General features: G+C 42.6%; 1 protein-coding gene across 4 annotated transcripts in view; it reads right to left on the reverse strand.

The window, feature by feature from the left end:
* Positions 1–22,060, reverse strand: part of unc13a (unc-13 homolog A (C. elegans)) — a 65,735-nt gene that overhangs the window by 764 nt on the left and 42,911 nt on the right. For 2 of the 4 annotated variants that reach the window (XM_049588861.1, XM_049588859.1), the window contains 13 exons: positions 21,280–21,406; positions 21,100–21,196; positions 20,144–20,287; positions 19,948–20,025; positions 19,649–19,726; positions 18,947–19,035; positions 18,682–18,828; positions 17,528–17,651; positions 10,614–10,643; positions 9,484–9,540; positions 9,264–9,344; positions 6,629–6,776; positions 573–665 (listed from right to left, as the gene is read on the reverse strand). In XM_049588861.1, coding sequence (XP_049444818.1) covers positions 573–665; positions 6,629–6,776; positions 9,264–9,344; positions 9,484–9,540; positions 10,614–10,643; positions 17,528–17,651; positions 18,682–18,828; positions 18,947–19,035; positions 19,649–19,726; positions 19,948–20,025; positions 20,144–20,287; positions 21,100–21,196; positions 21,280–21,406 — 1,293 coding nt within the window. The remainder of the gene's footprint in view (positions 1–572; positions 666–6,628; positions 6,777–9,263; positions 9,345–9,483; positions 9,541–10,613; positions 10,644–17,527; positions 17,652–18,681; positions 18,829–18,946; positions 19,036–19,648; positions 19,727–19,947; positions 20,026–20,143; positions 20,288–21,099; positions 21,197–21,279; positions 21,407–22,060) is intronic. The other 2 variants (XM_049588862.1, XM_049588860.1) reach the window with 1 other exon arrangement.

Here is a 22,060-nt window from a genome sequence, read left to right on the forward strand (position 1 = left end):
ATTGCAAAGTCATATTTTTCTTTGGTAGCTGAAAAGCAGCCGAGCACTGGCTTCTATGCCTCTGCCTTAACATGGCAATATCATGCATCCATATGACTTTCTACTGCACAGGCGTGTGCCTTTGGCATTGAGACAATGAAACGTATTAGTAAGTGACGCATGCCTCCAGCTGTCTCTCAAACTCTCCATCTGGTGTAGCCAGGACATAGTATGTCAGTATGTCATGGTATATCATGTAACAAAATAAGTCATGAAAGTGTCACAGTGTATTAAGTCATAAATAAATATAGTATTGAACATAATAACATAAAAATGTCATAGTATTGTACGGCACCTCTGATTCACAGGTTTTGTTTGAAAACGTTTTAAAAGTTTAACTGCTGAGTCGCAGAAAATGTAAATGTAAAATGGCTCCCCCCCAATGTAAAATGGTGATGACGGCCCTGTGCTAGCTTTTCCCAGAGATTTCAACCCTATCACATGGTCTTCATCAGTATATCATGTTTAATCAGCTGTCATCGAAGCTGTTGATTTCACCCAAAGGACTTTAAGATAGGTATAGTTTCCTTTACCTTTCACTGTGACCTTGTGCTCTCCAGTGTTGGGGTGAGTAAAGATCTCCACGTGGATGGACACCTCTCCCACGGCATCATCCACTCCAGATCCTAACAGGACAAACAGAGAGTGAGTGGCATGTTAATGCCGCTGAATGTGGAAACATGGACTCTTGGTACTCCTATTACAGACCAAACACTCACACAAACCACCGTGCCCAAATTGTCCTCCGCCTTTTGAAAGGTTACAGACCAATTCCATTTCAATTTTAGAAACTGACCATTGAAATGGATTTGACTGTAACCTTTTGGATATACTACAAAATACTGACTAGGCAAACACTTCTTGATACTAAATTAATCACTGTGAAACAGGAGGACTTAATATAAGACATAGTGATCTGCTTGTGCATATGTTGTGGTCTGAAGTGGACAATCAGACAGAGCTGCTATGAGTGGGCAGAAGTTTTTAAAATAGGTAGTACTGCCATTATCTGTAATGCAGTATGACTATAATACAGTGACAAACATCTTGCTCTAGTTTGGTACTGACCTGAAATGACTGTATTAATTCCTCCAGTCAGGCGTTCTGCATAATGATTAGATACTGACTGAATAGCCTTTGTACAGATTCAGCAATTGAGAGGTAATAATTTGGATCCAGCGAGGACAGTAATTTGTGCCCACTCATAGATGCAAGTTGTCTGTCAGGATGCAGGGTGGTTAGTAAGAGGCAGAGAAGAAGACAGGAGAAGAAGAAGAGGAAGAAGGAGAAGGTCAACTGACAGTGTGGTTCCCCCGACATAGATCAGGTCAGGACATGCTCAGATGGATCTAGACAGGTGGACACACCCATTCCTTGGTAAAGACTTTTACCCAAGCATGGCAAGAGGAGGGAGTAAGAAAGGTGGAAGGAGTTTGCAGAGAGAGAGAAGCGGCTCAGCCTCTCAGATCTGTCGGTGGAGGACGGCAATACTGATACCCAGCTCTCTAAGTAAAGCTGTGTTGTGTGAAGAGTGTCTGCAGGACTCAAATTCAACTTCCAGATAAACATTTTTCAAATATATTCTAATCTATTTACCTTATATTGTCATTTTGTTTCTCCACAATGTATTTTATTATAGCTGTATAGAACGTTATTACATGCCTTTTCGTCCTGGAAGCAAATTTGCTTCATATAGAAAAAGGCATGACCCTCCCTACCCTGCCTTACTCTGCCTCTGATTGGCTTACCCTGACGTACTACCCGTAACCTTAACCAATCTTACTCCTATTGCCAAAACCAGAGTCTTGCATCTGGTCGGGTACCCACGGGTACTCAGCGTGTGATTTGTAGGTGGTATTTTATGTCCAGGTTCGGTTCTGGGTTAAACAAAGAACATGGAGGTCGGATTGGAATAATAATATTTCAATTTAATTCTTCCACATTTTAAACCTCTGACTGCTGAAATTGTGTGTGGTTCAGGGTCAGGCTGTGGATCTCGTGTCAGTGGGTTCAATTGGATTGCAGAACGAATTAGTCATGTCTCTGGGTGGTTGGGCTGGGGCGGTAGTGCATATCGCAGAGGCAGGTTTGGAAGCAGGTCTTGAAAATCACATCCGTGCAGGACTCTAGCCTAAACCTATAACCAACCCAACCAATGAAGGCAATGAATACTAGCCAATCAGATGGACAGTAGGGTGGCTCATGTCTACAGTATCTAGAAAATGGGGAATTCGTGTCCTGGAAGTGAGATTCAGGGACTTCGTCAGCTAAACATTCTTTAAAGGCGCTGTATGTAAGAATGTGGTCAAAACGGTTACTGCACTCAAATTCAAAATACTGTCGTGAGTCATGTTCGCCCCCCCTCCCCTACAGATTCTAGGTAGATTCGCTGGAGACTGATTTGTTTGCCCACGGGCGGCTGCCGTCGCCGCGTCCTTGATCTTCGGTTTTCCAGCGGACCGTTCGAGCAAGTCCGGCTTCTTTGCTGCTAACGCTGCTGCCGTGCATGTACCCAGGCCCCCTAGGTTTGTGCTAAACACAGAGTGTTGACATCTTGCTACACCCCTGGTGGGATCTGTCTTATGTTGTTCTTCCTGAGGTTTCCTCCTTCTCTTACTAATTAAAGTTTTCTTTGACAAAATGTAAGTCTAAACATCGGTGCTCTGTTGCATGGTGTGCAGGGTGTAAAGCCATCTGAGGCAAACTTTACTTCAATATTCTAATCAATGTAACAAGGATTACAAATCGTTAAAGTCAGAGATTTCTTTGCATTTTAACCCCAAACAGATTTGAGGATCACCCTCAATCCAAGACCTGTGGCCATCATGTCTTCGGTTTCTCGGCTGCATACTTCTAGCTGTAAGACTATTTTAGGCGAAAGGCGAAAGAAGACAGCAATGGCTCCAACTCTTTTGTCTGGGAGGGAGATGGTGGACAAATCTCTGCTCAGTGTCTCTGTGTGGTTTTTGTGCTGCATGTGAACAAGTGGTTAAGATCCACATACAACTCCAGAAGGATACGGCGACAGATGGACATTAATTTTCAATGTTTTAATTAGTGTCTTCACTTTGTTAACGGTATCATTGTGGCAACGACCAGCAGCCTGTGTGTGTGTGTGTGTGTGTGTGTGTGTGTGTGTGTTTTCAACCAGCCGCCCACTAAACAAGGTGTCTGTGGGAGTTAGACGGCAGAGTGTTCCTGGCATGCAGCTCTCTGCAGCTCTCCAGGGAGCATTATGGGATTGTTGGTCTCACTGCCAGCAGGACCAAAGAGAGCAGCAGTCATCCATCTGGCCTTGTCTACTCTATGGAGGACGCCCATGAAAGATGAGAAAGAAACTTTGCTGGCTGGGAGGCAGGAGGATGTTGCCAAGAAAACACAGGCTTTTCTTCCACAATAAACACTGCAATCAGAGGTGCAGATTTTTCTACCATATTGCAATCATCACCAGAATAGACATTCAATCTCAAACTTGTACAGTGACTGCGTCAAAGCATCGCCCGTGTTCACTGCATGTTCACAAATGACCTTTGATTATTTCTATTGCAAATAACGCAGCTCATATAGCCTGCAGTCGTTGCTGATCAGCAGCAGTCGAGCAAACAGGAATAAATTCCACTGAGCCTCCATCAGTCATCCTGCTCTAATCATCTATTCAAAAACTATCCCGTGAAAGCTGCTCGGCAGGAAGTTAATTTGCATCCTTGTTACAGTCAAGGACATCCAGCAGCTGGCGGAGAGCTGAAGACACACTACTTTGTTTTCTATATACACCTCCACTATGGCAGCAGGGAACAACGGTGATAATCTGACTTTCATAACCAACTGTATACCTAACAGGGACATGCAGCAACCACTGGAAACTTCATGTTGAAATTTAAATGCTACTGAGGGGAATATTTTACTACCCAGATCCTTTGACAGACATCGTTGGCATATTAGGAGAGGAAAATAAGAATATTTCAGGATCTAAACTCTAAATAAATTTGTCACTGAATTTGTCAAACTGATCACGCTCTGTCAGTCATGTGACACTCAATATTTTGCCAGGATGGATGTGGATCTGCAGGACGCACCAATGCAAGCTTTAGCGAGCTCAGTGACCTCTCAGGGCCCTGGTCGGCCGCCAAGTTCGAACCTGAAACCCTCTTGCCGTGAGGCGACAGTGCCAACCATTGCACCACTGTTAACATAATTACCTCTATCTAAATGTCATTATATTTCAACACTATTTAGCTGTACATACTTTCCGGTATAACGTCATGATGGCCAGTTTGAGAATTTCTCAGCAGTTACGTAAAAGCCATTTGAAAACCTGCAGGGATGTCTAGTTGCAGTTGCAGCTGTGCAAGGAGCAACCGGACCAAGACCACCTCTTCAAGAAGGTCTGGGTCCGGTTGTTTTGGTGCACACCGAGTGTGATTGCTGTTTTTAACTTACTTCCTGTTGCTGCTTCACAAAATAAAACATTTTTTTTTTAATTGCAAATGCTTGAAATGTCCTACTGGAAATTTCAGATGAGACAATTTACAACACAAAATAAGACAGATGGTTTTCAATGTTAAGAGAAACAAGGTTGTCCACTCAGTGGTTTTTGAGCTTCAACATGAAGTTTTCAGTAGTATTCAGCTGCTTAAACTGTGTTTTTCCATGCCCTCTGTCCACAGAGAACAACACGAGTTGGTGTGCAATATATTTTTGTAAGTTTCTTACTGGAGCCCTGTCTAACAGGACTGTCAGTGTGCTGGAGCTTGTGCAGCATCAAATGAAGTCATCCTGCCTGAGTGTTTGTGAGCAAGAGTCAAATCTTTTGATGCTAATCTTAAGCGACAGAAATCAGACCACCTGACCTGAGGGACTGTTTCTGATTGGCTCAATCCAGAGAGGAAGGGGGATGAGTTGAGCACCCTTTCTCATCACTGCTGTAGGGCGGACTGCGCTGCACGTGGGAGCTGAGTGTGTGTGTTTGAATGTGTCCGTCTCTGTCTGTGTTTGTGTGTGATGATAGAGCAGGCGAGGACAAGGAGCCCTCCCAGACAAAACTGAGCCAAATTCTTCACAATAATCCTACTCCTCTTCATCAGCATCTTTCACTTCACTTCACAGTGGCAGCGGGGGGAAAAGGATTTCCTCTCCGTTTTCCTTGCTGGAGACAGACAATACACTGATACACTGCACTTCTGCTTCAGCAACCTTAAGGACAGTCTCACTCAGTCACATTGGCTCTGCTCAGTCACTCGCCTTTCCTCTCGCCCACGTGTACACGCACACACACACTCGCTCAGCCCTCGGGCCCCTCTGGGTGACATCATGCTGGATCAGGATTCCTCCACACTTTAATGCATTTCTATTCTTTTTGTCTGATGTCAGCACATCATGCTTCAGTGTCTGCTCATACATACAGTCCATGGCGTATGTATTCAGTGCAGCTCCGTACATACAGACATCAGTGTGTACATTTCATGCATGAATGCATAAAGTCTATGCTCCTATTGTTGTGGTGGGCATGTTCATTATGTGTGTGTGCAAAGGATGTTCAGTCTGTGCATTGCATTTGTCTGTTGGGATGAGTTTTGAGCAGGCAGGGGAGATTTGGGATGCACATGGGGTGGGGTGGAGGGTGGAGGGAGTTTGGCTTTGGTCTGGAGGCTTTCTGGTAGTCCTGGATGTCTCAGGCCCTGAGCCTGAGTGCGACATACCCTTCTCTGGGTAAACATCCTCACTAGTGGTGAACCTCACCCCCTTCCCGCCGAACACTGGCCCACAGACGGGGCAGAAGGAGGGAGTAGACAGAGAAAGGAGAAACGTAGAAATATGAGGTTTGCAGAGGTTGAATTTAAGAATAACAGAGAAGAAAAACAGACAAACATTTATAAGTCTTGTCTCTAAAGATGGGGGAGATTATTTCAATCAAATCTGCTCTTTTTTAATTCTTCTGATCTGCTGTGCAATCCTGCAACATGCAAAGACAGATCTACTGCTGTAAAATGGACTTAGGTATGCTCCAAAAACCGCATGGCATTTTGCTAATTAAATTTTAAACGATCATCCACTCAAATGGCATCTCTACCAGCGGCGCTCAGGGACAGCGTGTCAGCACCAATGCTTCCACAAAGATGATGGCTGCTATGTAGCCATCTGATGTTAGGATGGAGGCTGCACAACGGAATCAAAGAGCGAGAGAAAAGAGAGGGCGTGTATTTATTTTTTCATTGCAAATAGCTGTCAGATCATGTAAAGAATAGTCTCCGTGTTTCCCCGAGGCTGGCTACCAGGAGACTCAGCATTTCAGAGCAGAGGGAAAATATTGTGCGGCTGCAGCCTCGACTTCATGCTCTACAAAGCATGTGAGATATTTTCAGGATACAGAGCTGAGCATTTGGGAAACCCTAATATCAACAGAGGAGTGGGAGACACAGAGAAGAGTGGCTCCTCTGAGAGAGCAGAACACAAACAGAGATCTCAAACTGAGAATTACATAACATTAGATATTAACTTCACACTTGGAAAGTGAAGATACTGGAAATAAAGTGAATCAAGAGACAGAGAAGGAGAAGAGTGTCACAGAGAGTGAAGACCGTTAGGTTACCTTGGGCGTTCTGTGACTGGACAAAGGTCTTAATGAGTTTGTCTGTAGCCTGCGTGTAGAGGGACAGGGCGTAGTGGAGAGACTGGAGGTCAGGACTCTTCTCCAGGAAAGTCTTCTTCAGACCCACACCACCAGCATGGAAATATTGCTAACATACACAAAGACAGGCAGACAGAGTAGAAGACAGCTGTTAAGTTATACTGTGCAGGATTTTTCTAACAGTATAGACTCATACAGAAGTAATCACTCTCAATCATCACTGATGACCCATGAGAAGTGTGTGGCGGTGTATTTTTCTGCAGAGACTCTGCCGTCTGCCTGTATTTTCTTATTCTTTTCTTATTGTCTGTGTTGAGCACATTTATGGGCGACAGAAATCCAATATTCCTCCAGTTTCTGATGAGGTGGACATGATAACCCTTAACACACAGAATGTTATTCATCCCTACAACAGGAAATACTTTTTCCCTAACCTGATATGAAGTGTGCGCTGCACATGTGAGCATTTTTGATGATGGATTCTGTCCAGTCCTTTCGTCTTATCACATTTAACCATAGTTGTCTTGTTTTTTTACGGGCAATGGCAGCTGGTATGTGATAAAATTATAGTTTCAAGCCATGGGTCCTTCTATTCTAGCTCCCAGTAACACAACAAGATGACAATTTAAAACTCTTGTGTAGCCTACAGCCCTGTGGTGGAGAGTCGTGTTTTGCCTCCTGCTAATAAAATGTCATCATTGTGACGTCTGCCCTAAAAGCGTCTATAAAAAGGTATTCACCAAGTGCCAGACTGTAAGCAGCAGGCATCCAAGTGACACAGCACAGAAAAACTCAAACATAACAAAGTGAAATGCCAAACTGGAGTGAATTTGGGGTTGGCTCTTATTTTAACTTTCTCTGGCCAATGTGTTAACAAACAGGAACCCACAATCCTGCATCTAATACCTTAACTTACTTCCTGTTGCAAAATATTCCTGAAGAAAAGCAGGCACTTTCCTTGTTCTTACAAGAAAAAGCCAGATTTGTTTTGATACCGATAGCTGTATCAGAAATGTCTGGATGCTGCCTAAAATGCTACATCAGGTACTGGCGAGTGCACAAGTCTATGTATCGATCCAATACTATGTAAATTATTAATAAACTTTAAGAGGTCGGTGATGTCATATACGAGATGAGAATACTCGATTTGCTATTTTTAGAATATCTCCGGAAAACTGCAGTCTAGAAACTTACTGTCAATGGCCTCCACTTTGTCTCTTTTTATTTAGCTTCTTGACATGGCAATGGATTAGTAAGTGGAGTTTTTAACACGCTGACAATGGATCGATACTCGGAATTGGCTGATATGCAAGCTCAGGTATTGGAATCAGTATCGGCAAGGAAACAATGGTACTGGATCATCTCTAGAAAAAAGGGATTTAAAATGATTACTCAATAATCCAGAACTGCAATGAGTGGTTGATAAATCAATTAGTTAATAATTCTGTTTGGCGATTGACAGGAAATTATTCAAAGCTACTTTGATAATTGATTAATCCTTATTATTATAGCAAAAATACCAACTGCGTATAGTTCTAGGTACAAAGATGTGAGACTTAGCTGCTTTTCCTTGTCTTACGGGAGCGTATCTATGTTTCCAGGGTTCTATGTTTCCCGATCAACCAAGCAGGAAACATAGAACCCTTTTTGTGTAAGCGGGGAACATAGAACCTTTTTTGCAGGGTTAAGTGGGGAACATAGAACCCGGGAAACATAGAACCCGGGAAACATAGGGATGACCCCTGTCTTACGGTATAGTAAATTTGATATTCTTGAGTTCTTGACTGTTGATCTGCCAAAACAAGACATTTTTCGGTCTCAATTAAATTGGCATTTTTCACTGTACGCTCATGTTTTGTAGTCTGAATGATTAATCAGTTAATAAAAAACCAACAGTTGTCAAATAACAGTAAATAATTGTGAGTCTCAGCCCTTTATTAATCCCGCTTGTTACCTTGTAAAAAAGATGCTTTTTGATTTAAACATTAATTTTAAATGTGTTTTATTTTCCTTTTCCTAACCCATATCAAAGGTACAGAAAGATGTAATCCTGAATTTGTATCTTATTGGGTTTTCACTATAAAAAAAAATCACTGTTTATGTTCTTTCCTTACCTACTTTTTCGAAAATATGAATTTCCTAGGCCTATCTGGTAACTTTTTTTTCCAGAAGGGAAAATAATCTCCAAGTCTCTCACCTGGATGTCCTGTTTCCATGGTCATCATTGATTTTATGTGCATTTAATGAAACACCAGTATGGTCAATACAATGATTTATAGTTATTTTTAAAATGATGTTTAAAATGCTATTTCCAGCACATCCCATGTCTCTTCTTACATGCAGATATGGAAGAAACTTGATTCTTAATTTAGCTTTGTGGAGCTTAAAAACATAAATCAGCCACACACAAAAAAAACCCCTCAACATTTTAAAGGTGTTAGGCAACACCTACAAAGCAAATTTAACTTGACTTGTAAAACCAGAGCAGATATTGTGATTTACCGTATTTCCACGAGCTGTACCTGTCCATTATCAAACATTTAAGGTGGCTCCTAACAGTGAAAGTCTGTGCATGTATGTAGCAGTGAGTTTGTACCTTGATGGTGTCCAGGGCCAGCTCTATCACAGCACACTGCTTAGGGGTGAGCGCTTTGGCCTCCTCACGAACCATGTGCTCCTTTAGACGACAAATACAGAACCAAAATTACCCGTCTGTTCATTCATATGCCTTGTCTGGTATTTTCTAGGCAATTAGTGTCTTGATCTGAAGCGCTGACACCAGGCCCAGAGCATAACGGTGTAAAAACATATTGTACCTTCAGCTTGGACAGCTGTCCCAGCTCCTTGGCAGCATTAAATATGAGCTGAGTGCCCTGGAAAAGACAGAAAGATAGATAGAAGAAAGGTAGACAGGAGGAGAGAGGAGACCGCTGTTATTATCACCACAATGCGGGTCGGCAGTAAACGGCTTAGTGTCACACAGAGGACAGCGACGTTTCTGACACACACATTCATAAACAGTCACTCTAAGCCGCTTTACAGATGTCAAGGTACTTTTTCCCTTCAAGTGCTGTTATCATACTTATCTGTGTTTTACTCCAAAACATTACACTCCGCTGCACAAATCCACACACACACACACACACACACACACTGAGACATTAGAGAGGGGAAAGTGGCTCAGCTCGTAGTGAGGGCAAGAAAGAAGACACACTCGTGCACTTAGGAACACACACGTGCAGGCACCCACACACTCACGCGTAGCAGCTATGCAGTTGCACTGCGGTGTATGCAGGTATTTACTGGATGTCCAGCCTAATGCAATACTCTGCTAAGAGAATATAACTAAATGCTGCTGACTACACCTTCAAATCTAATCCTTGGTTACAGCCTTAGGCATGAAATAAGCTTTTATTATCTACTGTGTGAGGCTAGAATGTATTGACGTTTATCTTGCAAACAACATCACAATAATGCCAGAAAATGAAACAAATCTGAATAATTAGAAAAATGAAAATAGTGTGCACTTTTGAAACTGTGATGTGTCCACTCGTTTAAACTGTTTCAGACACTTGAGTCACTCACGCCCTGTTTTTTTCTTCTGTGTTGCAGAAACAGCGAGTTGGTTTGTAATCCCAGTGAAATTAAGCGACGATTGAACTCCTTGACTTTTGGTTTGTGGTGCGTTTGAGCCGCAAATGTCTGCATGTAGATAAGAGTGTGTGTGACCTGTGGCGAGGCTGGGAGTGCAGGCAGCTACTGCTACAGCATTTCTCACAGCATATAAACAGCACTACAGAGGAATGTCGTATAAAAACAAAAGTGAAAAATCAATATTTCCACTGCTTTGTTTGACTGGCGAGCTGAGGGAGAGAGACGGAGACATGGAGAGAAGACATAGAGAAGAGAGACAAGACACATTGATCTAAAGGGGTGTAGTCCTTACATCACTGTGAGAAGCACTCTTCAGCCTCCCCTGGAAAGAGAGCATTTGGTTAATACTTCAGGCAGTGGCCAGTCCCTGCAGTCTGACTTCACTCTCATTGGCTATGCAATCAAAAGTTGCATATCTTGCTTTGCAAGAGGTTAAAAACAATTTGAGGATACTCGTCACTGCCGGAGATGTCACCTCCTTTCAGTTTGCTAATTAGCTTCCCCTCTAAAGCAACAACATCAGATTTTGTACCACACCACAAAACAAAGAAAACAGGACAGGAGTAAATGGACGGACAAAATCTGCTCAGAAATACGCAGGTGGTTTGCTTTCACTGCATAGTGTCCAAATTGATGGCTGAGTTATTTCTATGTGGTCTGATATACAGTGACAGGAAACACAGGACATACTGTACAGTAAAAATCCAAATGTCATTGGGAAAACATAATCTTTCCTATCAGTGAAAGAAAATATAACCCATTAATGTATGATAAAGAACTAGTTTGACATTTTGGGGAATACAAGCTAAATGAGAAGATATCTGTGCTGTAAAGGGACAGTTCTCCCCAGAATCAAAAATACATATTTAGTGCTATTTATTAATCTAGACTGTTTTGGTGTGAGCTGCCAAGTGTTGAAGATATCGGCTCTAGAGATGTCTGCCTTCTCTCCAGTATAATGGAACTAGATGGCACTCAGCTTTTGGTGCTCAAAGCACCATAAAATAGACTTCTAAAACTCAACAGCAATGTGTCTTACCAGAAATCTTGACTCGATTTCTAGTGATTATCCACAGACCTTGTTGTGGTCAGTTTCATGGAGGAACTATTTTCTTTCTACTGAATTACACCTGCCAACTGTGTCACCACGCAGAAGAAAGCATGTACTACTAGCTCACCTAGCACCACTGAGCTAGCTAACATTACAGTTCAGCTGAGGAGGACGCCATTAATGTTCACATCTCACGCTGTCACAAGCATGAGCCTCTCGTCCATGAGTAGATGCACGCTTCCTTTTGTGTGGTGAAACAGTTGGCAAGTGTAGCTTGGTAGATAGTAAATAGTTCCTACATGAAACTGCCCAAAACAAGATCTGGAGATTATCTTGGTCATGATTTCTGGAAGGAGAAATTGCTGTTGAATTTTCTAATGTATTTTTTTGGCACTTTGAGCATCACAAGCCCAGTGACGGTGACTTATTCAAGAGAGAGCAGACATCTCCACGGTCGATATGTCCAACACTCGGCAACTCACACTAAAACAATCTAGATAGATAAAAAGCACTACAAACAAGAGGTAAAATATTTACTTCTGATTTTGGAGTGGACTGTCCCTTTGAGTACAGAGCAAGAGTGGGAGATGATTAGCTTAGCTTAGCATACAGGCTGGAACCATAGTTGAAACCTCTGTCTTGCCTTCATCCGCTACATCTATCAGCAGCTCTACAGCTCACTAATGCGTTGTTTGTTTGTTTGATCTTTACATAAACAGAATGTTGCAATGACAGGCTGTGATTTTATGGCGACTCAGCCTGGCTGCTGATCACCAAGAAATAGTCATAGTGTGTAACTCAGAAAATCTATCAACCAGTCAATAAGTCAACTGTATGGATTAACAAACAAGATATATTAGGGATACTGTTAGGTGGATTTTTTAGCTGGAGTAAGCAAGGCTAGCTTTTTAGCCCTGCTATTAAGCTAAGATAAGCTAAGCTAATCAATTCCTGGTTCTCACTCCATATTTAACACACAGACATGAGAGTGGTATAAATCTTCTTATCCAAGCTTTTGACAAAAAGGCAAAAAAAAAAAAAAATGCAATTTCTAAATGTCACAATTTTTCTGCCTGACATGTACTTTTAGTTTTGGTACTTTAAATAACATTGTCTAATATAATATTATTTTCACAGCGTGTTGTTGCATCTTTTACTTAAAGTGGAAACAGACAACTTTCCCCCCCAGCATTTCCAAGTGGTGTTATTGTTGGCGCCGCTGTTGCAAAGTCAACCGGATCAATGCCTCGCAACTAGCGACAACACGGGACACACTGCATTTTGTTTGCCACAGTTACTGCGGTGGTTCCACTACATGGACTCTTCTGTATTGTAGATAGTAACTGCAAATGACTGACACTGATACTCTTTGGTAACGACGGAAAGCTATCAGGGAAAACAGAAGTTCTATGCTCTTCCTGTTTTGTTTGCACAGCGGTTGATGCACTTCCTTTGTGCCATAAATCAAGCCTTCATTTTCCCGGTAGCTCGTACGCAGTGGCAGACAGAATTGCACAGTGAAAGCGAGGCTTATAGGGAACCAGTCTAATAATTGATGGTGTCATTATGCATTGTGCAATCAACTTTACTTCATGATGATAAGGTAATGCAAAAAACATGTCTATTTCCACTTTAAGTAAAGGAACTGAAAACTTCCGCCACCACTGGGGCCTTGTTACTCAACGTTTAACAATACACAAGTACTGCAGATGACATGGACAGAGAAACTCACATCACTTCCTGTGCAGCACTACACTATATTGTTTTCCTGAGCACTGTCATGTACACCATAGATCAGAGTAGACTATTCTAAAAGGTCTTAGATGCTTCTGTATGTCCTGTATGAGTCAGCTCCAACTCTGGTGAAAGTCATCACATACTGTAGACCTTAAACAGAATACTTCACCCCACATGGTCATTGTTACTCACCCAGTGTTACGCTGAATTCCGAAGAAAACTTTAGCCCTTTTTTACAGAGAGAATAGGCCACAGGGCTGCTACAAAATCCCCTTCTTTATGCCCTCTATGGCTTTTTAAACAGAACCTAACGAGAGTGGCATCATGCCGCTCCACTGTGTAATTATAGACAGCATGTGTGACATATAAAATAACAGCATCGGCCTCTAAATGGCAGCTGATGTTGTCCTCCGCTCAGAGGGTAAGGAGCTCCTGAATCTCATTGTTTTCCCTAATTGCAGGCATTTACAGCTGCTCTTGTTCTTTGAATTAGCTGCTAGCTGCTAACAGCTGCTTTTTAAATTTCCTGCGATGGGCCACCATCACAATACATTTTACACAGACCTTATTTCAGGGCTGTTACTACCTCCAGTCCCCGCTCAGAGGCAAGACAACTCTGTCCCCACTTTCCATGATTGTAACTTAAATAGAGAACGGTGATTCCTGCCTTGAACGGGCAGTGTAAAAGTGGCTTTTGTTTATCTTGCATGCCTCTTTAGTGTTAGTTCAGACTCACAAACTACTGATTGAGGCAGGAATAGACCAGCAGCTCCAGTGTTCAGCGAGGTAAAATTGCTGGTTTTGTCAATGAAGTCTGGCTTCAAAGAGAGTGTAGGTAAGTTTCACTTCTAGTTCAGTTCCCCCTCAGAAACGACTGTCTGTTTGGGAAGTACTGAGCATACAGCTTGATGAATAAGACCTGGATTGTACCGCACAAGTTGTGTGAGAGTTTGTAAACGGATGTTCTGATATCGTTTTGTTGTTGTTAAACGTTGTTTACTGGAGGCATGTGAGAAAAACAACCTTTTCTTCACTAGTTCAATGCAACAGTGTGAGTAACTGATATATAAATGGTCATATGGGGGGTGAAATATTCCTTTAGAAGAATTTTTTGCATAGTACATTGATAGCACCTTTTTTGACCAACATCAACTCAAACCAATAACGTCTTGTAAGAGAAGCCATTCTGTGCATTAGGACCAGTGACATGATACCAGCATTATAATCATCATAGAAACAACAGAACATGAAATCAAACCAGGACAGACCAACATGACAGGTCTGCAGGGACATACAGTACAGTGTTGTACAGTATACTGAGAGAGCACTGCAGTGTTGAAATAGATCAGATGCAAGCAACAAACCCACAGTGGGCGGTGGGGACACAGTTCAAACAGGTGGGAAAAAGGTGGGGACAGTGGGGGGTGGGGCAGAGAAGGAGGGAAAGGGTCTGGGGGTGGGGCAGGACACCAGATACCAAGCCACCAAGAAATCAGAGTCACCCCCACCAGAGTCCCGGTAAAAGGACACAATGCATGAGAAGAAACAAGGCAACACCAGGCGCAAGAGAGGAGTACCACTTCCTGTTTGAGGAGAGTGTTCAGGAAGAAGAGACAGCAGAAGAGAAGGGGGGGCATTGATTGGTGGAGATTGTCGAGGGGGGTGTGGGACCTATCAGAACCAGTCAGGAATGCACCATGCTCCTGTCTTCTCAGAAGAGAGACAGTTTTGGAGGAGAGAAGAGAAGAAGGAGAGGAGGAGAGGTAGAGACAGAATGGGACAGATCTGAGAGGCCGTGAGAAGGGAGAGGGTGAGATGTGGGGTAGAAAACAGGGGAAGATCGCAGCCACATATAGCAGAGGACCAACCACCGTGGACGGACAGACAGACACACACGCAGGAGTGCTGTACTTACAATCATCTGTGGAGGGAGAGCGGTGGGAGCGGGATGTAATAGTAATCACAACAACAACCAGAGAGAAGGGTCAGTCAAGCTGCAAAGAGCCCCACATCATTAAAAAAACACAAGTTTGGGCCTCAGGGCTGGAGGGACGTGGACCAATTGATACCTGTCTGAAGCCTGGATTAAGTACAGATGGGGGCCAACGAGTATGTAACTTTGCTTCTTGGAATTTTTTAGAATGTAGCAAATAAGTGTTTTAGCTTTAACAACAACTTCAAATGAAAAGTAGTTACTCTACAAATGATCATGTGGCATCTGCACATACTCAGAGTTCACTATCTTCTCTTGTTTTTGTTACCCTCTCTTCTTTAAAACTGGAAAAACTATGGATGTAAATGGTAAACTGTGAACTGTTTATCCACCGAGAATATTTTTAACCAGTTACACATGCCGGTCTATGGATTCATTTTTCAACCCTTCAGTTTACTGCACTACACACCAAGTGGGTCTGGTGGAAGCTTACGGTAACTAGCAGCAATTGAGCAGTGTTGCTAGCTAACATTAGCTCCCACCAGACCTGGCTGATGCGCAGTACCTACCCAACAGTACTGCTGTGATAACATGGTGTCCACCCTCCAGACTACCTCCTGGCTGCCCCAGGGAGGAAGTGGGCCAATTTTGACAAACAAATCACTTTTAGCATAAGTTAGTGCTGTTAGCTGTGTCAGCATGGTTAGTTGTGCTAACAGCGCTAAAGGGGTTTTGCAGCTCAAATCTAAGCAGACTCATTAAGACTATCTGAGGTGGTCACCATGTTTCCACAGCAACGCTGTCCCACCAGCAGTAAACCAGGCCCCAAGGAAGTGGGCAGGGCTTTGAAGCAAATTTTTGTAGTGGTCACACAGTGGAATTACAACTCCTGAGTCCGTCACGTGATGCCATGGGGCCCAAAAGACTTTTTCCATTGACTCACATTAGGAATGAGATATCTTTAAATCAGTGGATGCACTTTTGAGCATTGCAAGCCCTGACTGGTGTGACTATCAGAATGTAATCCATTTAGTCCGATAACAATTGGAAAGTCTAGAAGAGCTGCAAGGTTAAATCATTTTATCCCCACTCGAGTTAGCAATGTGCCGCTGAGCAATTTTCAAAGTTATGTATGGGGTCCTGCCTCCAACACTGTATCCAGGTCTCTTAATACGTCCATGCCATAATCGTAAATGAGTGGCGTCACTAGCTAGCTCATACCGACGTGGGTGGTGCGCAGTGTAGAGCATCCAAGGCTAGCTAACAAGTGGAGACCAGAGGGTGGGCAATGGGCGCTGTTTCCGTTTACTAACGCAGCTAATCGTCTGTCTTGTCAGCACAGCCACCAGAGAGTAAAAGAGTACAAGACATTTACAATAAAAAACATTAAAATTTCATCACCCCTAAATGGACAGTGCTTTGAAATTCGCTGCTGAAGCTCATACTAAGCCAGCTAAAAGGAAATGACTTTTGTATTTCATTTTGCGGTAATAGGGTATCGAGCTATTAAAAGCAAACTTAACTGAGACTGACATCAGATAAACTCAGTTGGACAGGGGCTTACTGCAGAGCTATGGCCGCTGAGGCTGAACCAGTTGTGTTGATAACTGGCGAGCACTGAACACCTTATTAACAGTGATATGAGGCTCTTTAGTTAATAACCAAACACAAATAAGAACACATATATCCAAAACAAAAAAGAACAAGAGGCTGCTTTCCAAAATGTATGATTCTTTTTGGAAGTGGGCCAGATCCTTTGGGCAAATATTTTCTGCCACTCTGTTGTGAGTTACTCATAAATCAGAAATCTCTCCAGATAATTGTTGGCTGACATACTGGAGAGCAGCCATGAGCTGGTGTTAGAATGATATGGTGCACTCCTTTTGTCTTTTCAGCTTTTTCTTTTTTTAAAAAGAGGGGTTTCATCTTGATTGTTTGGATGAATGAAGGCACTGGGGGCGATGCTAAATATAACGTGTGGATAGGATGCCATATAGATGTGATGCAAAAGTAGCTTTTGTTTATAAGAGGGCCATCTTGAATCACAACACACACAAAATGTCTGCCTTTGTATTCCTTTTACTCATTTTCCACCTCCTCCTCCTTTTTCTTTTGATGCTGCCTTGGCAGCTGGAGGTGTGTGTAAGTTTGTGCATGTGTGGGTGTATGTTTGTTGCATGTTTTGTGCATCATTTTTCTGCAGTCTACCTTATTGCTGTGGTCATCATCAGATCAAATGTTTGTATCTCTTTGTAGCAATAACTACGCATAATAATCTGTAAGCTTTCTGGAAAACAGATGCTAGTTGTTGTGTTCTTCGTGTGTTTGTACATGTGCATATTAATCCACACTAAAAATGTTAAATCATCTCTGCAGGAGGCACAGTCAGTGATGAGTGCCAACATGTGTAGCTTAGCATCAATATTGTGTGATTTGTATGATTGTATGCCTCTGTATGTGCATTTGTATACATCTACGCTCTCACCGTTTGGTCTGTGAGTGGCGGCAGAACGATGGTCTTCTCCATGGTGTTCATCACCAGCTTCCACAGCTCCTTCAACACACGTTTCAGCACAGTCTTTTCACAGATCTTAGCAAACAAAGTCAGGCTGTGAGGAGGGGGAGACAGAAGACAGGAAGCAGCGATGAATAATGAGCAACAGAAGGAGGTAAATGCTGTTTTCCTGGAGAAAAAGAAACTGAGCAAGAAATAAAAAAAAATAGTGGTTGCTTGAAATCCCTGATGCCCAAATAGCGCTTGTCAGAAAAGCTCAGATTTTGGGGAATTTCACTTCTTCTTTTACTCACATAGTCATAGTCACAGTCAGGCAAATTCATGGATGTCTTTTTTTTCCACTTATTTCTCAGTTTGTGAGCAGTGTGTGTAATAATACTAGCATGACAAAATCCATTACATGACCATGAAATCGAGCAGAAATTCCTCTCAAAAGTAGGAAAATTACATAAAAACATTAAACTTGTGTGCGTGGATTGTCTGTCTAAGCTGCAGCTTCACCTCATAGATATCTAATACACATTGACCGTAACTTGGATAACCAGAAATTCAACATAACTTCAAATTGCATCTAGAGATTCATCTACTGTATGAGTTTGTCTAACCCCTGGTAAATTAACTAAATGCCCTCAAAGCCGCATAATCTCTTTAAGCCTCTTTCATATACAGTTCCTCGTAAATTACTGGGATAATCTTTCGGTCACCGCTAGTGATTTTCACTATTCACACGTGCACTACATTGGGGAACATTGCCATTTTGTGTCTTTTAAGACATGCCATGGCAATGGCAGAACAGATAGGGCAATGATCAGTCTATTAGTTGGTGGTAATACAAAACCAAGCAGCAACTCTGAAAGCAAATCAGCCTCCAAAGACCCCCCGAGGTAAAATGCCTAACTTTACAGCAGAAATAGACATGGTTACAGCCTTGCACAAAAAACTGTTTGGGTCTCTGGCATTTTCCCTGAAATGTTACTAGGTCTTGAGGTAGGAAATTCCCCTGAATATCAATCCCTGCTCCCATTACCACATGACCCAATGCAGGAAATGTTCCTGAACATTTCAGAGATAGACTGAATGCGTAAAAGGGGCTTAGACACCACTAAAGTAGCAGACTGCCTTACTTGCTGTCCAGGAACTCCATGATGGGCTGCAGGACATTGTCAGCATCCTGCGCCACGCTGCTGGCATTTCCCACATTTGACGTTCCCTTCACTTGAGCCAAGATGTCTCCCATCTGCTTCACATTCTCCTCTATGTGAGGCTGGAAACTACAGAGGAAAAGAAGGAGAGGCTTTTGATGAAGTCTGCACTGTCGATCTGTTTAGTGTACATCACATTCATCTCAGACTTATGTGTGAATGACTTTGTGTTTGAGTGTGTTTCTACCTGACAGCAAAGACCCTGCTGAGATCATCCATGACATTGTTGAGCTTAACCTGCAGGTCCTTCAGGATGTCACTGGCCTCCACACACAGCTAAAGTACATGCATGAAAACATTTTGTATATTTTGTATTTATCCAGCTGTATCTGTGATTTATTGCATTTTGTATGACTTTAAATACCAATAAAAAGACCCTGAGCAAAATTGAAAAAAAGACTTATCAAAAATAGACGACTGCACACTGAATAGACTTTACTGTGAATTTATTGAGAGCGAACAATGCTTTTCGCCTGTGGCTTCTCCAGGTTCACTCATCACAATTACCTGAACATTCACAGGTGTGACTAATACACATGACTCACGTGGCTTGATTGTCAGTCAGTTCACTTCATTTTTTTGTTTTTTCTTTTAGTGCTTTAACAGATTTGGCAATCTGTTAAAGCACTAAAAGAAAAAAGAAAAAAGTGTATTCAGTGTGCGGCCGTCTATTTTTGATATGTTACTTAAGACATTCCTGCGATCGACCAACACCTGATCCCTTATATCGGCTGTGCAGAAGGAGTTTTGTTTACCTTTAAAAAAAGACTGTTTGGGCAAGGCAACTGTGACCAAACACTAACATATGCACTCAAAGCTAAGCAGGTGAATGATACTGGCTGGGAGTTGGAACTCAAGAGAGGACAAAAAGAAAAGAGAAATCACTCACATCTTTCCCACCCATGGCTTCAAACATCTTCTCCAGCTGAACTCTCAGCTGTTGGATGTTGTTGATCAGGATGCAGGGCTGAGGACAAAAAGACAAACAGATCAGCCTTCATGTTTCCACTGGATTCAAAGACATCGTTCTTACAACAACCACAAAGCTACAGGAGAGTTCTGTTTGCAGACATAATTAACACATTAACAGTGTGAAACCAAAACTCAAATGTTATTTGTATCAAGAATGGACCAAGCTGACTCCTCTGTGAAAATCCCCACAGGATCATCAAGTCTTTGACCACTCACCACTTTCTCCATGGTGACATAGTTGGCGAACAACCTGGAGATGATATCAGCGTAGGACAGAAGCACATTGCTGATGGTCTGAAGAGGGAAACAAGAAAGAGTGACAGGTCATCAATCATCAGGCTATACTAAAAAACATGGTAACTTTGTAAGGTATGATTTGACTTCCCATGACTTCAAATTTAACTACATCTACCTTTGCAAATCGCTTCATGTAGTGTCCTACGATCTGCGGATCCGGACACTCTAACTTCCTGATGATCTCAAAGCTCTGGTTGAGCTGAGAAAACACGTCCACCACCGAACAGGAGAACAGAGCATGTTCTGATGTGACCTGGAACTGTTGGGCAGATAAAGGTGTGTGAAAAGATTAAAAACTAGGAAGAGAATAATTGGGGGAAAGGAATAAGTGATAACGGATTAGTAGGAGTAGCAGGTGAGAAGCTGTGACTGGAGGGAGGCTAGCAAGATGTGACCTGTGGGAACATGAGACCATATGGACAGACCATTAGACACTATTTTAAACTGAACCTTGATGTCTTTGACCACATGTGCTGTGCCTCAGACCCCCTAGAGCCAACCAGCCGTACAGCCATCCAGTGACAGGTGGGAGCTCCTGTCCGTCTCCTTGTAATTGGCTGCTGGCTGGCGCCTGGTCCCTAATTGGCTAGAGGTGAGTGTGTAGGTGCTCCTCTGGGGAGTCTGGGTAATGAGGTGAGGGCGGATTTCCTGCCGTCAAAACTCTGGAATAAGGCCATTAATTTACAATATCCTGCTGTCACAGAGTTGTCTCCCTCCGTAAGTACATGCACGTCTCAGCCACGCTTCTTTAAACTTCCAAAGAGTCGCTTTATACAATGAAGGACTTTGACTGAAACATCCTCTTAGCCCTAATGCACCCTCCGCTTTGAGTCCACGTCTGCACTGCTGTGTCCATGCTGCTATTGTTGGCTTTGAAGAGTGCAGGAGAGGCACGAGGAAGTGTGGGAGGCAGAGCGTGGAGGGAGGATGAAACTTTGGCTGATAACTTTGAGTGTGACAGAGGAAGTACAAAGGATGGATTACAGTAATTCTGCCTGAACAACAACAGCGACTCAGCGCTTCCAGAGGAGTGAAGGGAAGATAAGAAGAAGAAGAGCTGGAAACTTTTACCCCATCTTTTTTGTCTCTCTCTAAAGCGCCGTGCAGAAAGTCCCGAGACACCTCCTCATTTTCGTCCAGCCACTGAATGACAAATGGCTCAAACCACCTACGGAGAGCAGAAAATATATTTGCATCTACAAACAAGATGAAGATTTTTACTTTCTGTTTTCAGTAGAAGATACTACTCACGCAGGATATTCAGGGACTCTGCTCTTGAAGAAGGGCAGGTCTTTGCAGTACTCGTTGTACAGCCACTTGACCTTGAAGTGCAGGTTCATGTAATCCGCACTCTTGCACAAGCGATTTTTTTCATGTTCTAAGAGAAAGAATAAAGTGGACAAATGCATGCTGAGTAAAAACAACAAATCTCTCCTGGCGTTTAAGCTACCTGCAATTTCCACAGATCTATTGTGCACACAGAGGCAGTGACCCACAGTCGAGCAAACATCCTCACAGACCACAGCCCATCTCAAGATGATCAAGATTACAAATAGAGGACCAATCACACCAACTTTATTAAATAAATCAAATATTAGATTTGAATTTTGTATGACCTTTCAGGCTTTGTTTAATTTGGGAAAACGTCTTCAGAAGTTTTTCATTTATCAGAACCAAACTTTGTCTGTGAACACGGACGTTCGGGATCCATTTTGTAACCTTTTATTGAATTACAGGAGATGGAAAACAGCAGTCTGATATCTGTTGGCTATGTGCTTGGGCTTCAAACTAAATCATAACTCAGATCTGTGTACAATCAGCATGATACTTTGCGTTCTCGTTCAACAGATGACAAAGAGCAGTTCATCAGCTACTGTCAGTTTGAAGCTTAAACGGTAACTGGAATATTCAACCTGGACCCTATTTTCCGAGGTGTTTCTGTCTAGGTGACTAATGGGAACAACTATTTTTGAAACTGGTCCAGTCAGCAGCTGTGTAACAGACTGCATTTTAATCCTGTCAATTTAAACCC

The sequence above is a fragment of the Epinephelus fuscoguttatus genome, linkage group LG10 (genome assembly GCF_011397635.1).
Source record: "Epinephelus fuscoguttatus linkage group LG10, E.fuscoguttatus.final_Chr_v1".
NCBI classification, from domain to species: domain Eukaryota; kingdom Metazoa; phylum Chordata; class Actinopteri; order Perciformes; family Serranidae; genus Epinephelus; species Epinephelus fuscoguttatus.